We start from the raw sequence: 15,186 nt of genomic DNA, 5'->3' as shown, positions 1-15,186 counted from the left end.
GGGCAGGCGGGGATAGAACTCATGCGGAAGCGGCTTTAGATTCTCAGTGCTGTGCTTTAACCCGCTGCGCCACCAGGGAGGGCCCTGTATGCATAAATTTAAAAAAATCTTAAAAAAAAAAGTCAACCTTGTGAGGGACAATCAATACAAATAATTCAACTGAGGTCACAGGAATATATGCCTTCTATGTATTGGTAAGTTCTCATAGTACAGTTTATTCCTGGCTGACATTTCTTTTGACATCAATTAAAAAGGGCATTGCAGTTTCAGAAACAAAACATTGTAGAAAACTCAAGCCTACAGAACCAAGAAGTAGAGCATAAATGTTACATGATCATTCAGACCTCATGTTGGATGAAGCAGGAGACTAAGCACATCTTTGTATTTATGGAAGAGCTACTGTCTTCATTGTATGTATTGCAGTTTTACACACACACACACACAAAGTATATTTATATATATAGCAGTTACATGGAATATTTCTTTTGCAAATTAGGATTCAGTGATAGAAGTTATTGCTTTAAAAGTTTGTCAAAACCTCTCTGTTAGTAAAATCTAAGGCCTATGTACAAAGTGTCAAACATCAAGTTGAAGAACCATCTGCCTGGGTCTTTGCCTCTTCCTTCAGCCTCAAGAGAGAGAGTAAATATAGAGTAGCATATGACACGATGATGAACAGGTAGAGGTGTGGATAAGAGACCAGAGCACGGACACCAAAGCAGAGGGGTGTAGTGAGAAGACTAGTGAAGTGGCTGAAACTGGGACACAATTGAGTGAAGCTGAAAAAGGAAGAGTTGATGTAAAATCTTAACAGAAAGACTGACTTAGTAAGTTTGAGAAAGTGAAGAAGCTGTATTTGGAAATAAAAAATGAAGGGTGACAGGTAGTATCTAGATGGAGCAAATAGGAATGAGAATAGTCTGACTCAAGTTTTATGCAACTGAGCCATTTCTGTGACAAGCTGACCAGGTCTTTCTACTGCATTAGACATTTAGAATTTTAAAGGCCTCATTAATCTAAGCCAATGTCCTTCCTTCTCTCCTCAAACTTCCCTCACCATCCTTCCACACTCAAGTCAAGTGGATTATCACATGGACTTATGCATAAGAACAGAAGAGCAGGATTCTGGCAATTCCAAGAATTGAATCTAGTTCTTTAATGCTACTACTTATATTGCTTGTATCAAAAATGATATATTTTGGAGATAATAAAATAAAGAAAACCTATATGTGAAATTATTCAATTCACCAGTCCCATTCTAGGTTTTTGGGTAGTATGATGTTCTGGCTAAAAGCAGAGTTCTGAATTTAGACCAATCTAAGTTCATATACTGACTTCAAAATAATTAACTGAGTGAACCTGTATAAATCCCATTTCTTTCTAAATTACATGTCTTTTTATCATTAAATTCCATATAAATTGTTGGAAAATTTCACTGATCATTCCTGATATGTAAGAAGTACTTAGTAAATATTAGAGGTAGTGGGAAGCAAAACTGAAAATTTCAAGAACTATGTAAGAGGAAATTTCAAATTTCAAATTGAACTGCATCTATTTCTATTGTTAATTTATTGAAAATGGTAAACTTTTAAAATGCTTTCTTAATCCCTCAGATTGAAGATGGATTATTCCACATTTTATGATTAGTGGTAGAATCCTGTTTTTTTGTCCTCAAATCTGTAGTTTTCCAATATTTTATAAAGCGCTAGTTGTGCTATTTAAATCCATTTTAAGATTGGCCTAATAGTATCAGATTTTAGTAGGCAAATAGTATCAGATTTTAGTAGGCAAAAAAGAATCACCTGAAACGGTGAGGGAGAGAGCAGAAATTGTGTTTCCCTTTTCCAGAGGTTCTTTATGTTCGTAGGTTTGTATATTTGTATGTATGTGTGATTTCTAGATTCAAGTCCATACCTACATATACTTACCTCAATATATAGTGTCTTGGGTAATTTTAAAGGTTTATTTATTTATGAATACAAGAACTGGGATGTAGGCCAGAGGTGTGGGGGAGGTGAAAGGATTCTCCAGAAACAAAATTGGAGATCAGAACAGGCAGAACTATTGAAATACACTGTGAGGGGAGTAGTGGATGAGACAGGAGAGGTCTGCCACACCATGTGGGTCAACCCCTGGTCAGCATCAAGCTCAGGTCACAGAAGCTGGTGATAGCTTGATAGTGCTGTTTTTAACCCCTGTGCCAACAGGGAGGGCCCTCAATATAGTTTTAAATCAAGTGGTTGGCATACCACAGTTTAAGAACAATAAGCTATGAAATAATGTTAATTAAAAGTGAGAGCTCCTATTTTGGAATAATTTCTTACTTTGGAAGTAATCTAGAATATTCTACTTGTCTAAATAATGAACAATTTAGCCCTAAAGAGTACTTTACGTTCTGGGTGTTTTATAGTGCCAGGAAGATAAGTGCTTGAAAAAAAAAAAAATCTGATAATAAATTGCTTTTAATTTCAAGGAAAAAAAAAGGGAGAGCGCCTAATTTTCAGAGCATAAGTATTTACTTAAAAAACAAACAAACAGGCCCTCCCTGGTGGCGCAGCGGGTTAAAGCACAGCACTGAGAATCTAAAGCCGCTTCCGCACGAGTTCGACTCCCGCCTGCCCTGGAGGTGACCACATGGCGTGGCAGACCTCTCCTGACCCGCCCGCTGCTCCCCTCAGCAGTGTACTTCGTCCATCTGCCTGTTCTGCTCCCCACTCTGTCTCTGGTACTTCGTCCATCTGCCTGTTCTGCTCCCCACTCTGTCTCTGGTGAAGCCTCTCGCCGCCCCTGAGCCTCTGGCCTGTACCCCAGTTCTGTATGCACAAATAAATAAATCTTTAAAAACAAACAAACAAACAAACAAAAAACCTTTATCCTGGTTTTAGCTAGATTTCCTTTTCTTTAGTGTAAACTTTGGTCAGTTTGCACTAAGCATCAGATTTAGAGGCTCATTGTTTAGAAAAAAATACATGTAAACTAACCCCATAATCTAACTCTATTTTTACCCTACTGTCCATTACTCATTAAGTGGAGTCATGAATTACTTCTCTGGGAAGACAAGAGTTGTGGTAAAGCCGCAAAATGGGCTGAATCAACAAAAGTTAGTATCTGAGTTATAAAGACTGCTAAGTTACCCACAAACAACTAAATGAATCTAAAGACTGTTTTCAGGATTGAATCCAATAAACATGACCAAATGTAATGATCTAATTACATTTGGTGCAGCGGGTTAAAGCGTGACACTGAGAAGCTGGGGTCACTTTCACATGAGTTCGATCCCTACCTGCCCGGGAGGTGACCACATGGCGTGGCAGACCTCTCCTGGCCCACCCGCTGCTCCAGCCTCAGCAGTGTACTTCGTTGATCTGCCTGTTCTGCTCCCCGGTCTCTCTCTGGTGAATCCCCTCGCCCTCCACATCTCTGGCCTGTACCCCAGTTCTGTATGAATAAATAAATTTTTTTTAAAAAAAGTTTCTGTATCAAAGTTACTTTTACTTTAATTTTTATAATGATTATCTTTCTGGCTCTAATAAAATATTATTGCATAGAAACTTAGCTCTGATTTTTAAATGGTTACATCTGTGTTCAATTTCATCAGTTTTATACATTCAATACAATGAACTTGAATATTTTATGCTGAATACTTAGTGTCTAACTATATTAATAATTTCAGTCCAAGTTGGCTCCACAATCTAGTTGATCAATGGGAATTCATATGCTTTGTGCATTTCAGTTGTACTGCATAGACATAAACTACATATTGACTTTTATCAATAGGAGAGTCACCCTAATAGCAGCTGTCACAGCCCCTATGATTCTGCCTATGACATTTAATACTCACATACTAGTATGACTGACACCAGCTTAAATTCTTAGGTCTCTTTTTAAAGTGCTTAGTCTTCAAGAGGCATTTGGGGCGGGGGTGAAGTTAGGTGGAAGGGGCTGGACCTCTGCAAGCAGAGTCCCAAAGCTTTAACATAAAGCTGAGACATGAGCTTTTCAAGAGTGATGAAAACTTTAACACCAAAAAAAAAAAAAAATGGTATTTCATGATAGCAGGTGTCATGTTAGTTATTCAGCCACTGAAGACTTGATGTCCCAGATTTCCAAACCTCCTTGTTTACTATCAAAGAAAGGTAATGTATTTTTGTCACCTGACATAAGAAAAACAAAACACTGCTTTCAGAAGTGATGTTATGGTGGGGTGGGGGCACTTCAGACTCAGTTGCTGCATTTGGTGGGAATGGTAGTAGGAAAGTTCAAAGTAAACTGAAATACCAATTCTGTCCCTGGAATACAGCTTCTTGCTCCTGACACACTCTAGGTCACTGCATCACAATAAGGTCAAATAAGTGGGTACTTTAAATCCCTCCCTAGGTGCCACCCTCTACTTTCTGAACAGTGTGAAGGAAGTATTTGTAATTCTGACTATCACCTCAGACATCTTAATATCTCTTACTTAAGACTAAGCTCTAAATGACTTTAGCATATTTTCAAATAATCTTATTACCTGGCCTTGAGTCATCCGCATCATTTTCTTTTTTATTTTAAAGTAAAGCAGAGGCCTCAACCCCCACCCCCGCCTTCTTCTCCAATTCAAACTCCTCTCTCAGTAAGCTTCACATCCACTGTTACTAAAGTCAGCAAATGAGAACATTCTTCTTGATTCTTTTCTCTTTCAATTCATACAGCTAATGAATTACCAAGCCTCCTAATTTCACATCCCTAATGTCTTTCCAATCCATCTTTTTCTCAGTCATTATTTCAGTTCACTATTTTTTTTTTTTTTTTACAAAACTGCAACAGTTTCTTACCTAGTTATGTCAATTCCCCAGTGAAATAGTGATCTTTCACTTCCAATAGGATAAACTCTTAGAAGCTCACAACCCCCTTAGTATCAGGCCCTTGCTAGATGTCAGATCCATCTTCCTTAAATCTCTGTCCATATCTTATGCCGCAGTCACAGGGAACTCCTCTGAATTCCCAGCAGACGCTCACTCTTACCTACCATTTCTATACAGTCTGCTGGTTCCTAACTTGTGCCCTCCCTCTTTGTCTGGAAAAATCTCCTTTAGGACTATGAAGGAATCCAGTAAACGTGCAGTAAGCCTTCCTTAATCAGCCTTAGACTGAATCAGATGCTCCTGTGGACTGTTCTATAAACCTCTGAGATTTTGGATTTCAGATAACTTTTTCTATGAAGGCAAAACTAAATCTTTTTTGTCCACCTTGACATTCTTAGGGATTCACGTGGAATACAGAAGATGGTGAGTAAATGAATGAGGGCATCCTTCAAGCTGAATCATGACCTATAAAGGAAATACTTTCTGACACAGCTTCTTGAAGCAACCTATAGAATTCTCTGATTACATCAGAGAATGTATGTAAAGCCCAACTTTAGGGTTAAAAATCATAACAATATATGCTTGTCAGAAATATTTAAATCATTTCTTTATCCTACAAGCAAGGAATCAGCAAGTAGGGTTTTCCACAAAAGCTAGGGCCTGACCTTCAAGGAATACAAGAAAATCTAACAGAATAAGTTGTAAGTATCAAGTCTAACCACAGCTCTACTTGCCTTGACCCTTTTTTACAGAATGATGCTGCATTACAGGATGTTGAAGGTCATTGTTCTGGAATAGTCATGGGTTTATAGGTTCGTTCATCATGGTGTCATTATCATCAAAAGACAAGTTTACTAAACTACTAAATGCAAGAGTCCTGAAATACTATACTAAGCCATAGAAGGCCCTGACATCTAGGGCTTTACAATTTGAAAGAGTCATTAATGTCAAGATATAGTAATAAGCAATGGAGCTGCAAGGAGAACAGCAAATCTGATGAGCCTTACAACTTGGATGCAGCATGAAAACTAGATCTTTTAGAGCTCTTTGATAATATATTCATTCTCAGCATTAAGCAATAGAATTAATTTTTAGAGGTTTCTTGCTAAAAGAAGTTTAAGTTTTTCTTCAGACACAAAGTTCAATAGTAGGGCCATTTTATAATCCTTATAATACTAATTTCACATTGAAACAACTATATGGCAAGTTCTTAGGGTCCAGAAAAGAAGCACATACGATCGCTATGCTTGGTTCAGTAACAATGCATTTAACATACTTATAAATTTAAGGACCTTCATTTGAGGTCCCCAAACTAAACCCATAACATCATGTTTCCCCTCCTTGACCTCGTTACATCATATGGGGTTTTTGTCCAGGGAAGTATACCCTACACAGATGTGTCAGAAATCATGGAATCAAAAATGACAAAATTGCTGCTGACTCACGGGTGTTTTAAAATATTTAACAAACAACATATAGCTGCATGCTAAATGGTTAACACCCTTCCCTGATGGTTTTGCAATCCCATACTTACTTGTAGCTATATCACACTGAAACTCCAGGTTCCAGTGATTCCATACTAACACTAAAAATACATTATAGCAGTGTTCATTTAAGGTTTTTTAAACAAGCTTCAACAACCATAATACATGTGGTTCTCTTGAATAATGTCAACACTAAGTCCTACTTCCCCCCATAAAGCATAAATGGAAACCAGAGCTTGACTCACAGTTGGTTCTGATGGATATTTTGATGTATAAAACACAAAATATTGATAAAGCTGAGAAGAAAAATATATATTTTTACTTCTTTCTTTAGGGAGGAGTTAAATAAAAAAAGATATACCATATTATAAATACACAGGAATACTCCTGAGAATCAAGGAGGCAGTATGTTCGGCTAGCATATTAAAACCACTTGAATATATTTAAAAACCAAGGAAGAATTTCAAAATTTGCAAAATTAACTAAAAACCAATTAATAGTCACATAATATTATATAAACTATACATAGCTATAATTTTAGTCAGATGATGCAGAGAATGTACTTTTTAAACTTAATTGAAACAATGAAATTGACACAAGAATAACATATATCTCATAGTAAAAACTCAACTATATCATTTTTAAAAAGCCAGCAAGGCCCTCCCTGGTGGCGCAGCGGGTTAAAGCACTGCACTGAGAAGCTAAAGCCACTTCCGCATGAGTTCGATCCCCGCCTGCCCCGGAGGTGACCACATGGCGTGGCAGACCTCTCCTGACCCGCCCGCTGCTTCCCTCAGCAGTGTACTTCGTCCATCTGCCTGTTCTGCTCCCCACTCTGTCTCTGGTGAAGCCTCTTACCGCCCCTGAGCCTCTGGCCTGTACCCCAGTTCTGTATGTACAAATAAATAAATCTTTAAAAAAAAAAAAAAAAAGCCAGCAAAAGGCAAATGAATAGACAGAGGAGACTGGTGAAGGGAGTCATCATTTGTCAGTGTTTAGGTCTTGTTTGAGAGATAAACCTAATATTGATCAGGGCAGAGGTTATGAGTTTGAGTAACTAGCCTCCCTTGGCAACATTTCTATGAATACCCCCAACAAAGTGCAAAACATAATTACCACCATAATTTTAGGCTTCTTCATCCCTTGCAAACATTTAAGGGAAATGTTAAACGTCACTGTGATGGATGTTTTTATAACATACCACAATGTACATAGCTAAATGCGTGTGGTTCTCTTCATATCATCTTTGTGGGTTTTTCAGCATATAATACTGTAATAAAGGTTCCCTTACTAAAAGTACTTATGTATTTCTTCATCAGAAAATTTCTCTTGAATTTGCAATATATTATGGAATAATAATGTCTACACTTAAGTAGCAATTGGCTGTTAACAAACCAAACTATGCTGAAAAGTCTTTATACTTACAAGGTAGATTTGATTTTGAGATACAGTCAAAAGTCACCTAGAAGCACATATGAGCATCCTGGGTATCATAATCAAAGCAAGCTATAATAATAAAATGACTATAAAGTCATGAAGCTACTATACATTTATGAGAAGAAATTTATATACTGCTTAAAGATATTTACATATGAGAGATCCAAAACTATTATGATCAAAGGGAGAACTTTGCAGTAAAAGTCTGGTTTTCTATAATGGCTATTTTTAACTATCATATCCATTCCGAGATATAAATTCGGGTGCACTTATTTAAAAAAAACTCATTACAGGCCCTTCCTGGTGGTGCAGTAGGTTGAAGCACAGAACTGGGAAGCTAAAAGCTACTTCAGCATGAGTTCAATCCCTGCCCCAGAGGTGATCCACATGGTGTGGCAGACCTCTCCTGACCGGCCCACTGCTCCCCTCAGCAGTGTACTTTTGTCAGTAGGCCTGTTCTGCTCTCCTCTCTATCTCTGAATCCTTTCACCATCTCTGAGTCTCTGGCCTGTACCCCAGCTCTGTAAGCATAAATAAATAAATCTTTTTTAAAAAGGCTCATTACTTTGTGTTTAATAATTTTAAAAGTGTCTTAAATTATCTTATTAGCCTGACTTACAGTATGCAATTCTTTGCTGAATTCCTACCTTCTATCTTAACATTAATTATTCTTTGCTCTTACTTGAGACTTATCTTTAGAGAATACTTGGGACCTCAATATCCAGTCCTATATAGCATTGTACACTTGTACTCTATGCATCTCATACAATTTTTCAAGTGTAGCTCTGGACTTCTGGTTAAATACCATGCCCAAATTCCAATTGTTTCATGGTTTGATATACATTCTAATAACTGAAGAGAATAATAAAAAGTAGGGCATGAAACTGACTACCATACAGGTTATTAGAAAATGTAAACTTGGAAAACTGCTTAAAATCAAGGAGCACAATCTCTGTTGATAAACATTTGTAAGTCAATACCACTAGCACATGAAACAAATGCTATGCAAATAGCTATCATGTTAAAGTTTTAAAACATCTTCCTAATGCATAAGTTTTAAATTAATGTACTTGTCTTCCATGATATGAAAGTTTATCTGCAGTGAAGTTTAAGATTAAGTTTGTAAATCTTACAAACTTACTTATATAAGTTTATTTTTACATAAGCAGTCTGACAGTTCAGTTGTCTTTCAAATTTTATACTGGAAGTGAAACCTAAGCAAATTTAAGAAAACATTTAAATTTTCATAATCTAAATTATCTTCAGTTGCTAAGAGCAGTTATACTTCTCTTCATTAGAAGATATATTTACAATTTGCAATGCATTTTTTTGAATGATAATACCTAAATTCAAGTGTCACCTGATTGCTCACAAATTATACTGAAAAACCTTATACTTTTAAGGAGGTTTTGATTTCAAGATATATTGGTCAGGACAGACAACTTTATAATTCAACTTTACTCCTTTATGAAACTGAAGGGATCATATTCAGTAAGCTAAATTCTAAGGTACTAAACAACATGTGATGCGAGTATATGAATTTATTTGGAATTTATTTATGTGAGAAAGTCATGTTAGGTAAGCTATTACCTAAGCTAAATTTTCATAAGATCCTATTTTAAAGACTTTAAAGGTCAAATTTTAAAGACCAGACCCCACAAACACAGAGAGGTTAATGGACTTGCCTTGGGTCACACAGGTACTAGGTAGCAAGTCCAGAATTTGAATCAAAACACTCTGGATCTAAAGACTCTTTCTTGGCCATTAAGCATTACAGTCTAGCCTGCTACAGAAATTCTGCAAAGTTCTTTTTCTCTTAGAATTACAACCCAGAGGAAGTTTCTAATAAATGGTACTTTAAGCAGCCGTCAGTTCCTATAAATAGTAGGAGTTTAAGTTTTTTTTTTTATAGACCTATTCTTAGAACAACTCATTATGAAATAGTTTGGAGAACAGGAATAAGTACACTCTTAACAAACTTAGTAGTTGTTAAATACCTTTTTTAAATAAACCAACCTGAAAGTGTTTTTTAAACTATATTAAATTTAGAAGATGAGCTGCTTTAAAAAGAAAGTACTTTGATAGATCGATAATGATCTAATTTAAATAAACAATATGCCACCTTAGATATACTTAGCATTTATAAGTAGCTATGGAATATTCATTCTTCTGAAAACTATACTTAAAGTGATTCACATTTACGTTCCCCCCAGCACTCTGCTAAAGATTTACAATTTATGTCAATTCACATTGATAGTTCAACAGATAATCCAACTTTTATAGATGGAGTAACATGAGGTGTTTTAGCCATCAACACAAAAGGTGATCCCAAAGAGCAAAGACTTGCATCCACCGGCAGGAGCTCTCCTGCAATGGCCAATGGCCTCTCCTTAGCACCTGAGGTCCAGGTTTACTGAACATGAATAAAACATAGAAAGATGTGAAAGCAGTCCCATTTTACACATATACATGGGAATATTTATGTTTTTTCTGATACCCAAGTATGCTGATTCATTAGATCACTATGAGTCAAGCGATATCACAAGAGAGAGCTGTACCTATTCATTCATTCACATAACAAGAACAAAGTAGATACAGTATCCAAAGGAAACTTCAAATATGAAATGCTGCATCTAATAACACTTTGCCAAAAACTGAAGTTAGACTCTAATTTTAGAATCTCATTAGATTGTTTGCAAGCTTTTATGTCTCAACACATGCAAAGTAGGGTAAAAGCGCAATTAATAAATGTCAATTGGATATAACTTCAGAATCTATTCTTATGGTTTCACATTTCCATGATAATTTTGATATCCCTCTTTAAACTTATACCTGGTAGAAATGGATTTTCTTTTAAATAGATGTTTGTTTCCATTTGTAAAAAGGAAGATTGATTTTTGACATACATTAGTTAGATTTAATCAGTAGTATAACAATAAAAACTGTAGTTAACACACAAATTGCCCACTTCACCCCTCTCCATAAAAAGCTCAACATTCGATCAAATGTTTCCTGGGCACCTATTACATGCAGGCCTGGCAATTGGTGTATGTGTGCCCAGAAGCCTTCTGAGGAGATGGCACAAAGGGGAGCTCAAACAGCATGGAACTGTTGTCATTAACGAGTTTATAACCAATACATTTCTTAGAAAAATCCAAGAAAACAACTGCACAGCAGCAATTTGAATCTTTGAGAGTATGACTATTCAAATTGGCTTCCTTTTTTTCTTTTCTAAACGTTTTTATTTACAAAAATTCACCTTCTCTTCCTTAACCATAACTGATAGGGCATCTTAAAAAAAAAAAAAAAAAAACAAACTAGTACTCTTTCCCCAAAACCTAGCTCATAAGCAGGCCCTCCTCTTTCCAGGGCACGTGTCTTTCCACAGCTCGGCTGGACACCCTCTCACCTGAAAAAAAGTTTGGAGATGACGCTGGCCTTTTCCAGAGGCGACCTCTGCATGGTCTCTGGGGGAACCCGGGTCCCTGCTGGGGCGGGCTGGGCTCTTGAGCTCCTAAAGCCAAACTCCCTACTCTTCTCTGTGCCTGCCGCTCGCCCCTTTTTCTTTGACCTGCCGTGATGTCATTTGCTCATAACTAAACCCACCCACCCCTATTCCATACACCTCCCCTTTCCTTGTGCTTCTTCCCCGCCTCCACAGCCCAGGTTAAAAGCCGGGCGCAGCCTGGTCCGGCCGCAATTTTGCTCTAGCGGCTTTCTCCACCCCCTCCGCACCTCCCGCCCGCACCCCAACAGCTCCTTCCCTCCCTTTTCAGATTCCGACTCCTTAGTTTTCCTCTCTCACGCGCACTCCTTCCAGGTCCGCGTTCTTACCGTTCAGCCTGGCCCAGCCCGCAGGTGGGGGACAGTCACGGCCGCGAGCCCAGGTACAGTTTTCGACGACCTAGGGCTGGAGTCACCCGCCCGAGCAGAACCAGCCCCGGGGGTGCGGGGGGTTGGGGAAGGTGGAGAGGCGCCGGATTCTCCTCGCGCCGGGAGCACGCTGCCGCAGACTTCCCGGAGCCTTCCTCCTCCCTTTCGCAGAGATTCTGGTCGAACGTTCGCCAGATGCATTTTGAAAGGGAATGAAAATAAGTCTCCCGCGTCAAAACGAAGCTTTAGCGAGCCAGAAAGTTCCGACGCCCGAGTGCGCTGTGCTCTCTGTAGCGCTTCCTTTGAGCGTAGGAGGAAGAACCAAGCTATGTTACTTTCAATCTTAGGCAAAATGCGAGTATGGCATACACGAATTTGTGGTGGTAAAAACCTACAGAGGCAAGATATGTCATTGCTTTCTCCATTACCCGCGCAGGATTTTACCATTATCTGTCCTAAGATTTTCAGTCTGGCTTGAGTTTTTAAGCAAGGCTTTAGCCCGTGTTATTGACTATGACAGGTGAACAGTGTGTAAACTAACCCGCCCTCCTATACATTTCCTAGTCTCGTTAGGCAAAACATCTTGACTAATACACCGCAAGGAATCCAGACTGCCTTTGACGTGAAGAAAGCCTGTTAACTCTAACCTGACTAAGAGAAACGCCATCTTCAATCTCTGAAGACATCTAAGATTTTTCAGGTGTGAGCACCTTTGTTTCTGAGCTTTTGGTTTATGAATTGTGGGCTGGTGTGATTCTTAGAGTCAAGCTTTTAGTCTACTGTGTAAAGGCTAGTGCACATTGAGTTTAAATTGAAAATTTCAGATGAAAGTAAAAATTTTAAGTCTGACTACCTTACTGCCTCAGTCAAGGCAGATACTCGTAAATTTCCTGGTTGTTGACTTATGATCACCCAAATAAAGCACAAATAAAATGTGCATTTCATAACAGAAAGACATGTATATAATGAATTCATTCAGTAGGCTTTTATACCTCTTTGCATTTCAACTTTCCCCTTTTTTTCTATCTTTATGTAAGCTTCATAAAAACATGAGTTTTACTATCCTAAAGTTTAATGGTACAGAAATTTAGAGCAAAGAGATAAGCCAAACTGCAAAGTTAGCTACTAGGAAAGAACATCAGTTTTCTAACTCAGGATCCATTGCTTCAAATCCTGTCCCATGTTTTCCTCCCTCCAGTATGACATAAAATTTGAAGCTCAGTCTTCATTATTGACTTTTCCCAAGTATGTGATTAAACCCACTCCATCCACTTCCCCACCGCCCTTCCACTGTTTGATTTCTAACCGCTAGAGTGAGCTAGCAGAAATAATACACATATTTTGAAATAAACTGGCAATCAGTTCCTCTCTTATCAGAGAATAAGTGACAATAAAGGGATAAAGAACTAAGTTCCAAAGAAGTTCACAAAAGCTGGTCAGATGATGTGGTGTGAAGAAACACCAAACATTTGTCAACCTCCTTTTGGAAAGCTTAAATAAAAGTCACTTTTTGTTTTTAATCATAGTATTCCAGGCATCACCTGATTCTCATACAAACCTTATTACAACAGGTAGTTGATATTATTTTCCCAATTTTTCACTTAAGTAAATTGGCCAGGAAGTTAAGTTAATGCCTATGATGGTAGAAAAAAAAATCAGATTCAGGTCTAACTCTAAACTGTTACTACTGTTTGTAATACTGCTTCTAATAAAATCATCCCTCACATATTTATACACTATCACTTAATTGTCTTCTCGCATTAGTTCCATGAAATTGTAACTGCTAGACTTGTTCAAGAATGAGACCAAAAGAAAAATGTATAAACTATGCGCTACTGCAGTTACATATTTTTAATAAACAACACTTAGTTATACATTCATTATAAGCACATGTAGGTACACATACAAAAGAACACCCTGTATTTGTATCATTAAAGATTATACACCCAACTTTGTCTTTGCTTTGGTAAGACATCACCATTATTCAGAAAGTTAACGCTCTTAGCAGACATGAATAAGTCAACTAACTGAGACCTAACTAACGTTCAAGATTTGCCCACAATGGACTCCTGATGGGATTCGGGAATGTGCCTCAGGAAAGCCAAGCACATGGTTGGTGGTCTAGGCTGAAATCCTAAATGCAGCTTTGAAATGTTTAGGAAGAGCACATAGAACAGGCCAGAATGGTAATTGGAGGTAGTAATGATAAACAATGAAGCTATTATCTATAAGCTATTCAAACCTAAGTCATAAAATCTTATAATAGCCTACATTTTTGAATACTTAACCGTTATGTCAGGCACCATGCAAAGAATACACTTTTCAACACCTTTGTGGGACAGATGACTTTACATTACCCACATATTAAGCTAAGAAACAGAGGTATAGAATATTTAGTAATTCCAATGTGAAACTAATATAAGAGAAAACTGATATTTGAACCTAACTATCTTATTACCTGAAGGCTCCCCTTCAAAATTTCCCAATTTAGCGGATGTTTATAAATATAGATGATTAGGTGGCCATCTGTGTAGATTTTTATAAATTGTAATGAAATATACACAAGATTTACCATCTTAATCGTTTTCAGTGTAAAGTGCAGTAATATTAGATACCCTCCATTGCTTATGTACCCACCACCATCATCCATCCTCATAACTCTTTTCATCTTTATAACAGAGCCACATACCCAATACAGAGTAACTCCTTACTCTCCCCAAGCCCCCACGCCCAGCAACCATCATTACACTTTATGATTTTTGACTACTCATAAGTACCTCACATTAGTAGACAGTATTTTTTCTTTTTGAAACTGGCTTATTTCACTTAGCCTAAAGTCCCAAGTTTGGACTACATTACACAATTTCTTTCCTTTTTTGAGACTGTACACTAAATAGTTAAGTTTGTGTGTGTATGTGTATACATACCACATTTTGCTTATCCACTAATCTATAGTTGGACAACTGACTTTTAACTATTATAACTAATGCTTCTATGTACATGGGTATATAATTGTGTGGCATCATTTATTTAGTACCTACTGTGTGTTCAGCAATGTGCCATGTGCTTCTTCAAATGCTCTCAAATATATAAAAGCTTATGAACCAAACTGTCCTATATTACTCACTGTCAGATGACTGAAGGTTCACCAGTAAATATCATGAGAGCAAAATTGCATGTTTCACTTGTGTAGCATGTTCAATTTCAATTTGTGTGTTCCTCAGCTTCTTTCCTAAGAATGGGCTTTAAAAGTGACAAGCAGACAGTAACCAAGTTGGTACTAAAAAGTCAGAGGAAACAAAAAATCATCCCCATAACAAAGAAAAGCTCTTCAGAAAAGAAAGGCAAGACTTTTATCTGTTTCATGTACACAGGCTGTTTTTTGTTTGTTTGTTTGTTTGTTTGTTTGTTTGTTTGTTTGTTTGTTTCAGGCTGGTTTTGCTTATAAAAATATTTAAGCTACAAGGGTAAGAACAGCAAAGGCATTTACACAGCACAATATTTGATGCCGTGCAAATACACATTATGATCTTAGAAATAGGCCCAAA

At 37.4% G+C, this 15,186-nt stretch overlaps 1 protein-coding gene across 1 annotated transcript in view; it reads right to left on the bottom strand.

Annotated features, from left to right (window-relative positions):
• CFTR (cystic fibrosis transmembrane conductance regulator (ATP-binding cassette sub-family C, member 7)) overlaps positions 1-11,227 on the bottom strand; it is a 134,039-nt gene extending 122,812 nt beyond the window's left edge. Inside the window, exon 1 of the mRNA XM_004677166.2 lies at positions 11,175-11,227. Coding sequence (XP_004677223.1) covers positions 11,175-11,227 — 53 coding nt within the window. The remainder of the gene's footprint in view (positions 1-11,174) is intronic.
• Between the last annotated feature and the right edge of the window lie 3,959 nt (positions 11,228-15,186).

This window comes from Condylura cristata, unplaced genomic scaffold (assembly GCF_000260355.1).
Source record: "Condylura cristata isolate star-nosed mole 26May11 unplaced genomic scaffold, ConCri1.0 scaffold00005, whole genome shotgun sequence".
In the NCBI taxonomy this organism is placed as follows: domain Eukaryota; kingdom Metazoa; phylum Chordata; class Mammalia; order Eulipotyphla; family Talpidae; genus Condylura; species Condylura cristata.
Note: the sequence above shows the minus strand (reverse complement) of the source record. Positions and strands in the feature narration are given on the sequence as shown.